At 37.2% G+C, this 10,318-nt stretch overlaps 2 protein-coding genes across 3 annotated transcripts; both read right to left on the bottom strand.

The window, feature by feature from the left end:
* Positions 1-5,432: 5,432 nt before the first annotated feature.
* On the bottom strand, positions 5,433-7,738 carry LOC111486434 (pentatricopeptide repeat-containing protein At5g48910-like). Of its 2 annotated transcripts, XM_023133589.1 has the most exons (2): positions 7,442-7,573; positions 5,433-7,337 (listed from the first exon to the last, which is right to left on the bottom strand). In XM_023133589.1, exon 2 carries the CDS (start codon positions 7,334-7,336, stop codon positions 5,705-5,707), a length of 1,632 nt encoding a protein of 543 aa, XP_022989357.1. In that variant the 5' UTR covers position 7,337; positions 7,442-7,573; the 3' UTR covers positions 5,433-5,704. The 2 variants fall into 2 exon arrangements, with proteins under 2 accessions (XP_022989357.1, XP_022989356.1); XM_023133588.1 differs by having other exon boundaries at positions 5,433-7,738.
* A 1,309-nt stretch (positions 7,739-9,047) lies between these two features.
* On the bottom strand, positions 9,048-10,312 carry LOC111486493 (nicotianamine synthase-like). The gene is made up of 2 exons (XM_023133671.1): positions 9,768-10,312; positions 9,048-9,691 (listed from the first exon to the last, which is right to left on the bottom strand). Exons 1-2 carry the CDS (start codon positions 10,254-10,256, stop codon positions 9,209-9,211), a joined length of 972 nt encoding a protein of 323 aa, XP_022989439.1. The 5' UTR covers positions 10,257-10,312; the 3' UTR covers positions 9,048-9,208.
* Positions 10,313-10,318: the final 6 nt, after the last annotated feature.

Raw genomic sequence — 10,318 nt, forward strand, 5'->3', positions numbered from 1 at the left:
CAATGTGAAACTCCCTCCCAACAATTCTCAACAATCCTCCGATCCATCGAACAAAGTACACCATAGAGCCTCCCCTGAGGCCTATGAAGCTCTTGAACAGCCTCCCCTTAATCGAGGTTCGACTCCTTTGGAGCCCTCTAACAAACTAAACCATTTGTTTGACACTTTAGTCACTTTTTACTACACATTCGAGGCTCACAACTTCTTTGTTCGACATTTGATGATTCTATTGACATGACTAAGTTTAGGGCATGGCTCTAATACCATGTTAGAAATCTCGACTCTCCACAATGGTATGATATTGTTCAATTTGAGCATAAACTCTAATAGCTTTGCTTTGGGCTTCCCCTAAAGGTCTCATATTAATTGATATGTGATCCTTCACTAAATTAGCCAATGTGGGACTCCCTCCCAACAATCCTCAACAATCCTTTTTGACTACACATTCGAGGCTCACAACTTCTTTGTTCGACATTTGATGATTCTATTGACATGGCTAAGTTTAGGGCATAGAGCTGATACCATGTTAGAAATCACGACTCTCCACATAGTATGATATTGTCCAATTTGAGCATAAGTTCTCATAGCTTTTTTTTGTGCTTCCCCAAAAGACCTCATATTATAAGATATGTGATCATTCCCTAAATTAGCCAATGTGGGACTCCCTCCCAACAATCCTCAACAATCCTAAGGAGCCCTCAAACAAGCTACACCATTTGTTCGAAGCTTTAGTCACTTTTGACTACACATTCGACTCTTCGTTGAGTCTTGACTTGAAACACTTTTTTTTTCAGGATCAAGATCATGTCGACCTCTAGGGGATAAGAGATTTTCCGGAACAAGAAAAAGGTAAACAGGAGGATTCCTCTTTCACCTCCCGCCCGGCCCAAAAATCAAACCCAACGATGGTGTGCAATTCCACAACTTCTTTGTTCGACATTTAATGATTCTATTGACATGGCTAAGTTTAGGGCATGACTCTGATACCATGTTAGAAATCATGACTCTCCACAATAGTATGATATTGTCCAATTTGAGCATAAGCTCTCATAGCTTTGCTTTGGGTTTCCCCAAAAGGCCTCATATTAATAGTTATTCCTTTACAATCCTAAGAAACCCTCGAGCAAACTACATCATTTGTTTGAAACTTTATGAGCTTCTTTGTTTGACATTTGATGATTCTATTGACATGGCTAATTAGGGCTGACTCTAATGGAATCACGACTCTCCACAATGGTATGATATTGTCCAATTTGAGCATAAGCTCTCATGACTTTGTTTTTGGGCTTCCCCAAAAGGCCTCATACCGATGGAGATGTATTCCTTACTTATAAACCCATGATCATTCCCTAATTAGCCAATGTGGGACTCCCTCCCAACAATCCTCAATAGTCCTCCCTTCGAACAAAGTACACCATAGAGCCTCCTTGAGGCCTATTAAGTTCTCGAACAATTTTTCAAAATGACTATAACTTCTTATTTAGTGGACATTTGAAAGGTAATGGGAAATAACTTACTAATCATGATCACTAACTTCTTTTAGTGGGCATTTGAAGAGTTGGAGTTTTTTTTGTGTAGAGACTATAAATTGTTGAAAAAGATTTAGTTGCTATTTTTATGTTTTAGTTCCTTAATGATCACTGATATGATCTTAGGCGAGGTTCTTTGTTTTGGCATGATATTTTGCTTTCTGTTAGGATTTTATTTTTATCGTCTTCATACCAAAGTACTAAATTTCCTTCCTTTTGCAAACTTGTCTTCATTGAATTTATCATTTGGTATCAGAGCCTTGTATCTTTCAGCAACAACTAAAGATGACTACTAAAGGCAGCTTTGGTCAACCAGCACTACCAAAATTTGTTGGTCACTACGATCATTGGAGCATGTTAATGGAGAACTTTCTTTGCTCTAGAGAATATTGGCAAGTAGTTGAGTCTGAGATTTCTACTGTAAAAGATGATGCTGATTACTCAGATGAATAGAAGGAGGTAGCAGATTAGAAATTGAAAGACTTAAGAGCTAAAAACTAACTTTTCCAAGTCATCGATCGCTCAATTCTGGAGACTATTTTAGATAAAGAAACTTCGAAAGGAATTTGGGATTCATTGAAGAAAAAATTCTAAGGAAATACAAAGATGAAACGAGCACAACTACAGGCTCTACGCAAGGACTCTAAGACCTTTCATATGAAGAAAGATTAGACTGTTTATGATTTCTTTTCTCGTACTCTCACCATTGCTAATAAAATGCGTTTCCATGCCGAAAAGATGAGTGATGCTAGCATTATTGAGAAAATCCTGCACTCCATGACTTCAAAGTTTGATTACGTGGCTTACTCCATTAAAGAATCCAATGATTTGGACATCATGACCATTGATGAATTGCAGAGTAGTCTACTAGTTTATAAACAATGTATGGAAAGACATACTATGGAAGAGTAGGCATTGAAGATCACTCTTGACGACAGTACATGGAGAACAAATTGTGGAGGTGGCACAATTCGAAGCAGAGGACGAGGACATGGGAGACCAGGTTTTAACAAAACTCTTGTTGAGTGTTTTTATTGTCATGACCTTGGTCATTTTAATATGAATGTCCCAAGAAGAATAAGGGAAAGGAATCACAAGCTCATTTTGCTTAAACTTCTGAACTGGTGCTTCTCATGACATTGTTGGGTTTTATGTCCTAAAACTCATAGTGTGTAAACAAAAACATGTTCTATTTTTAATAAAGTTATTATTATTATTTATTTAGTAAAGATTGTTATGGAATAAAGTGAATGTTATGATCATTCATCTAAATCCAATAAACTAAGAACACTCTGGCTATAGTATGATTAACTAAGAACACTCTGGCTATAGTATGATTACTTGACTATATGTAGAGACATAAGAGTGGATCAAGTTCAAGTATATAGTCAAAATGATCTATAGTACAAGGATAAGGTTAGTATCTTATTCTGGGGACACTATGGATACGACCCACTTTTGTATATGATATAAACAATGTGATCACTAAATTGTACATGTGGAGACATGTGAGTGGGGACGTCCTATGCAATGAGTATTGCATAAGATCGGACCATGAAGAAAACCACTCTCACTTTATAATACCGTTTACTGTTGAGACTGATTTTTTCATTCGATGACCTAGGTAACTCGATCTTAATCCTGAGCTAACTATGAACTCTTGTTTATTTGAAATTGTCCTTAGATTTTCATAGGTGTGAGTGGCCCGAGTTCGCCGACTCAATAAGCCTCCCATTTCAGGGGTAAGACTGAGTGCATAGCTAGGGACATAGAGTGTAAGATGAAATTCACTCCTACCCGCTTTTAGGGATAGTAGCGAGGTTGTTCCCTCAAGTACTGACTCCAAGTCTTGAACAAGAGGCCCCACCCTCTCATTGGCCCGAGAGGGATTCGGTTTGGTGGTTGGACCACAAACCAATTATTCATTAGAGGATCGGTGGGACTCAAGGAACAAGAAGTAACTTTAGTGGTAAAACGGTAAATTGACTCAACTGTAGTTACGAACAACCTGTGAAGATCAACTTACTAATAATGGTTATATCAAATGGACAGAAATATATGGGAGTGCAACTACTAGGCTATAGTGGAGTGTCCTAGTAGTTAACGAATGTTGGTTAACAAGGTTAATGAGTTTAGCCGGTTAATCTCGAATCGTTGGAGCCCATGATCTGTAGGTCCACTAGGTCCCCCTGCTAGCTCATATCGGACTAAACCTTAGAAAAGTGTGACGAGTGAGTTCGAAGTGTTCGAATTCAAGGAATATACGCTAAATATATACGATATATTTAACCGCATTTTTGTTTTAATTATAAATTAAACAAAAAGAGAGAATTGGAGATATTTAAATAAAATTTAAATATTTTAATTATGAATAGGAATTCATAATCAATATGAGCCGGAATTGATTGGGATGACATTTTACTTAATGTTAAATATTAATTAAATTGTTTAATTAATCATTTAATATTATTTTGATTTGAAATAAATGGTTGAATTAAAATAAAAGAAAGTCCAATGCTGACTTCACCTAATGGAAATATTCATGTTTGAGTGTGAGTGGAATATTGAGTGTCAATATATGGTTTAACCAAACTTGCATGTTTGCCACATAATCCCACAGTAGAATTTTGAGTGTCAACAGGTTATAATCTCAAATTTGCATCAACATGCAAATATGACTCTTATGACTATAAATAGAGTGATCAAGGTACATGGAAAGTTTGCTTGAAAAACTTTGAGAAAGTCTCTCAAAACTCTCTCTTTACAAATACTAAATTCCTATCAAGTTTAGTCACTCACCGGATTCCACAATTTCGTTCTAAGGTATGAGAATAGTAGGGAAGACACTAGTGGTGGTTTGAAACCAGTTCACGAGGAAAAAAAATTTGAACTACAAAAGGTTAGTATTCAAACCCATTGAATATGCTTTTGAACATGCTAGTTAATTTACTATAATTAATGTACTTAGAGTGTCTAAGATCAAAATTGTTTTCGCACTTATTATACTAACACCATCAAACATATGTTCAAGAGATGGTAGAACAAAAGGAAGACTTAAAGAGATTGTTTTTCTGAAATAGAACCTTAAGAATTTTCCAAGTTTGAAAACCGATGGGAGTGGAGAGTTCACATCTACTAAGTTTATTGAGTTATGCTCAAATCATGGAATAAATCGACAACTAACGGAGTGGCAGAAAGAAAAAATCGCTTGGATGAGGAGGTTTATGTGGCACAACCTCCTACTTATGTGATCAAGGGAGATTTGGAGGATATAAAAAATACATCAGGTAGAGGATTAGCTGAGATGCAGTCAGATTTCACTGGCGGTGGACCTCTGGATTTGCAAAATCTGGACTCGGAGACAAAGATGATGATGAATCATCGCCTTCAGAAGTTGGCTTGAGTGCATATTCTTGATGAATTGGATAATGCACCGTCCTCCTTGGTAGCATTATGTCACTTATCTATCTAGGCCCTCATGTGGTGTATAGGCGCCACTTGTCTATCTTGCATGTGGGGGTCACAATCTACTTTCTTTCAATGAAGTTGTGACATTCTCCTCCACTTAATTTCGACATTGTCACGTTGACAACCGAATGTTGGACTGGCTACTAACTTGACCCACCAAACTTTTATCACGCCCCAAAATGGGACTTGCGCACTACTGATGGACTATCCACGGTCAGAGCTTCTCTCAGTTTGCAGTATAAGCAAAACACAACTGTTGATAGCTTTTAAGTGTTGGTTTACTTTCAAATATGTACTCAATAGCATTCAGCTTAGGTTGACGGACTTGACTTTGCAACCCTTTCCAAATTACTTTTGGCGAAAGTAAACTGAATAGTGTACGACTATGATGATATTGCAACGGAAAACAGAAGGCAGATTAATCCTATGCCATTGTTGAAACTTCAGCATTGGTTTTATAGAGTTCATTCACAAGCACATACACACTAGCTCAGTTGTGTAAAAACTTCTCCATCAATACAGAAACCCCTAAGATTCGATGATTCTTACAAGAGGAGGTGAAGTCAAACAAAATTGGGATTGAAAATGGAAATGGTGCAACTATGTGGTGAAGTCATATGATCAACCTCAAAATCAAAAGGTTTGCTGCATATGTTGCTGGGACTGGAACCAATCTATGGAGCATTCATACTTTCGGGGCGCATAGATCACCAAAAATCTTTGCATGAACAAGTTCCAATTTTGAAATGGTGATAGCGAACACGGTCCCTCACAATTATTTCTTGATCATAAATTTGAGATATGAGCTTTGTGGCTGAATGGCAATCGTCACAGATCCTCAAGTTCTTCACTATGTGTATGGTTTTACCTGGTGAGGTATTAATCAATCCGAAAGCAATTGCAAGCTTTTCACTGTGATACCTTACTGCACTTTCCTTCTCTTCCTCTTCAATATCAAATAAAACTTGAGATGTATCAGGTGAATACCCTGCCATCTCCAGCCTTTCTTTTATTCTTTCCAGCTTCCTGTATATTTCCTTCATTTGTGGATGCGATCGATCGCCCATTTTGAATTCGTGAACCGTACCATTTAGATCAACCATGCTGACACCAGGCACTGTTTTTATCCCCTTCTCCTTCATCGTTTTTCTTATTTTAGCAACGTCATCGAACCTCCCTGCCTTGGCGTATATGTTTGACAGTAACGTATAATAGCCACTGTTGTCCACGTCTAGTTCGAGTAAAATCTTCCCCACCCTTTCAGCCAATTCCACATTTCCATGAATCCTGCAGCCACCTAAAAGTGCTCCCCAAACAGCTGCATTGGGCTTCATTGGCATTGAGCTTATCAACTCCTCTGCTTCAGAAAACAACCCTGACCTCCCTAGCAAATCAACCACACATCCATAATGCACCATTTCAGGCTCAACGCCATAAAACTCCTTCATTGTTTCAAAAATCCTCAGGCCTCTGTCAACAAATCCTGCATGAGCACAAGCAGTTAGGATGCTTACAAGCGTTACTCCGTTCGGTTTTAGTCTCCCCTTCTGCATCTTAGAAAAAAGCTCAAGTGCATCCTCTGCTCTTCCATGTATAGCAAGCCCACCGATCATGGCATTCCAAGTGAAGACCTCTCTGTCTTGCAGCTCATTAAACACCTTCCATGCCATGTCTAGCCGCCCACATTTCGCATACATATCCAATAAGGCAGTCCCCAACACTGCATCTAATTTAATGGAGTTCCTTTCGAGATAAGCATGAACCCACCTCCCTTGATCGATGGCTCCAACACTGGAACAAGCAGCTAGCACACTGCACAAAATGAACCTTCCAGGTATAATCTCCTGTCTTTGCATTAGCTGGAAAATCTCTAATGCTTCCTTGTAACAACCTGCTGAGATGTAACCATCAACCATAGAACTCCAAGTAATTTCATCTCTTTTGCGCATTTCATCGAACACCTTCCGTGCATCTCCCAACTTCCCTCCCTTAGCAAAGCCACTGATCATCACATTCCATGAGCCAATGTTTCTGGTTGGCATTTGCTCAAATAATCCTTTAGCGGCTTCCAAATTCCCACATTTCAAGTACCCATCAATCAATGTATTCCAACAAACAACATCAGATTCCCCATTATCAAGAAGTTTCCTAGCATCTTCGAAGCTACCAAAAGAGGTATACATTTGAATACCAGCGCTTTTGATATGCATGTCAGTACCGAAGCCATGTTTGACAACATGGCAATGAATTTGGGTACCTTCATGAACAGCTTGCGCCACAGAACAAGCTTTAAACAGAGTTGGGTATGAAAATTTATTGGGCCTAGCATCAATAACCATCCTACCATAGAAGTAAATAGCTTTAAACGGATTGTTGTTCTCTAGACACCCTTTAATTACAATATTCCAAATGAAAACGTTGGGATTTGGGATTGAGGAGAATACCTTTAAAGCGAAGTCAAAATTGCTGAAATGGGGATTTGCGTAACACTTGAGCAACGCGCCAGAAACATAATGGTCTTGGAAATGGCCGCTTCGCAGTATAAGTCCATGAACTTGGCTGAGATATTTCAAAGAAGTAATCGATTTTGAATCGAAAAGCTTCAGAACTGTTTTCTGTGGAAGCTTTGATGTGGGAAGTTTCCTCTCTGCCTCGAAGTGTTCTGGCTCGAGGGGAGAAGGAAGCTGTGCGGTGGAGATTGAGCTCATCTTCTCATCCTTCTTCCTTTCCTCATCAAACAGAAGCGAACCAAAATCATTTTTATAAGCGACTCCCAAGTTTTTAAATTAATAGAAGTATTTCTAAATTTTATTTTAAAATTTAAAAAATAATAATTAATATTTTTTAATATTTTGCTTTAAAAAGAGATGCAACAAGAGATGTTTATTTAATCTGCACAGTCCGGAGATTTATGGGGAGTCATCTCGAACGCAATGAAGAATCTCTGTTTAAATGGAGAATGGGAAAGGGAGTGGAAAACGAAGTTTCTTCGTTAGTTAAATGGAGATGCGGATAAGCCGACCCTTTCCCAATCTCTGCTCGCCCTACTCGCCCTACTCCACTTTTATATATAAATATATCTAATGTCTATATCGATATATATAAATTCAAATTTTTAAATAAGATGTTTTTATATATAGTTTTTAAAGTAGAAATTAGTTTAGGGAGTGAAAATTATCCTTTAAAATTTCTTACCCTCTTGCTAATCTACACTCCATAGTTTATCTCTCTCTTTAATTTTAAGAGTAATAATAATAATAATAAAAAAAAAAAACAATTTAATCTATTTTCTCTTTTAAGGTATTTTTTAAATGAAAATTTTGAGAGTTCATTTTTTTAAAGTTTAAAGGTATTTTTGAAACTATTTTGAGACTTAAATGATATTTTTTATTTTTTTTTGTGAAAAATTATTGATATTTTTGAAACTCTTTGGAATATTATTGAAACTTTCGTAAGGTTAGTTTTAATGGTATTCGAGAGTATTAACTAACTGATATTTTTTAAAATTTTCAAAAGTTATTTAGCTTAGAAAATTTCTTAAATTATAAAATTTGTTTGAACTAAAAAATTGAAAATGAAAATTCTAATGTAATTTATAAAAAATTTCTATATTTACTGTGGTAAGCTTTTAAGTGCTCCGGTAAGATATTAACCGTTATATTTGGATTAAGTATATATTTTAATTAAGAGATCAACAGTTCCAATTTGTATTTAAACGTGTAAAAAAAGTAATTAATTCATTATTAACCAAATCAAATGGATGAAATTTACCTAATCACTGTTAAAATGAAAATTTGAATTTTTAAAAAATTATTTGGTTTAAATGATATAACCACATATTATTAAAATTTTAAGCTATATAATCGAGAAGAATCTATACCGTCATTTCCAGAGGAATATATTGAGATTTTAAAACAGTTTTAACTGGTATAGCTATGGAGACAAACATAGATCATATTAAAATTTTCAAAAAGAATTATTGAAACTTTAAAATAGTTTTATAGCAATCGAGAAAAACATAGTCGAATGGATCGGATAGGATCGAAATGGTAAAACAAAAAAACATAGCATTCTCATTCATTCATAAATGAGAACACAAAAATTATTACATAAAGCATGAACCAACATAAGTGAAGGGTGGTTCATTTGCCCTAAAATTAGCCCTAAAACGTGAACATAATCAGAAACCCACATAAGCTTAACATCATTTACTACTCAGCTAACTCCTCAATCATTCCTCCATGATTGTTGAAGCCATGAATGTGATCACAACATTGTTTGTTATGAACAACAACACCATTTTCAATACCATTTTCATGATTATCATCACCAACAATCTTCAAACAATCATCATCCTTCTTCTTTTTTCTTGCAATTATCACTGAGTTTATAACTTCATCACTCGGATGAAACACCGATAGAACCTCAAACCCTACCAAATCACATTCCTCCACCACAGGATAAAGGAAAGCCCTTCCTCCATGAGCACTTCTCACCATCAAACAAGCCCCTTCCGCCATGAACTCACACAAATGCTCTATCACTCTCAATTTCTCCTCCTTCTCCATTCCTACTAGAGCTGCCAAAAACACAACCTCGTACTCCTTCAACTCCTCCGTCACTTTCATGATGTCGCACGTGTGAAACACCATCCTCGTCTTCAGGTCCGAGTCCACCGATACCAATTTTGACGCCTGCACAACAACAAACAAGTATGAGAAAATAAACTAAGAAATCACGTATGTTCACATCTACTTTAAGGCCTGATACCTGGGAATTAGCAAGTGGGTCGAGATCATAATTGTGGAAGGAGGTGGAGGGGAGGTGGCGGGTGGCGAGGACGATGGAGGTGAGAGGAAGAGGGCCGGAGCCGACGAAGGCAACGGAGGAGGGGAGGATGGGGCAGTGGCGGCGGAGGATGGAGAATTCAAGGAGGCTAAGCTTGAGATAATTGGAGAAGTAAGGGAAGAGATGGAGATGGTGAAGAGGGTAATCAAAATTGGCTAAGAGATCAGAGAAATGGGACTCCAAAAGGGACTCAGCTTGGCCGCAAAGGCGGATCAGATTTGATCTCATTTGTTGAAGAGGGTTTGAGAGTGAATTGATGTGGAAATTAGGGCTGGTGGGTGGCATGCACGTGACCACCAACTCTGTGAACAGAGTGTCGACATGCTTACAAGGTTTGAGGCTTTCAAGGCCAGAGATTTGCTCATACAAATCCACCACCTTTTGGATTAGAGCTTCTTCTTCGCTAACCATGTCGACACTATGAGGTTAAAGGAAAGCAGAGTTTTTTTTTTTTTTTTTTTTTTTTTTTTTTT

Source organism: Cucurbita maxima, unplaced genomic scaffold, assembly GCF_002738345.1.
Source record: "Cucurbita maxima cultivar Rimu unplaced genomic scaffold, Cmax_1.0 Cma_Scf00011, whole genome shotgun sequence".
Lineage (NCBI taxonomy): Eukaryota > Viridiplantae > Streptophyta > Magnoliopsida > Cucurbitales > Cucurbitaceae > Cucurbita > Cucurbita maxima.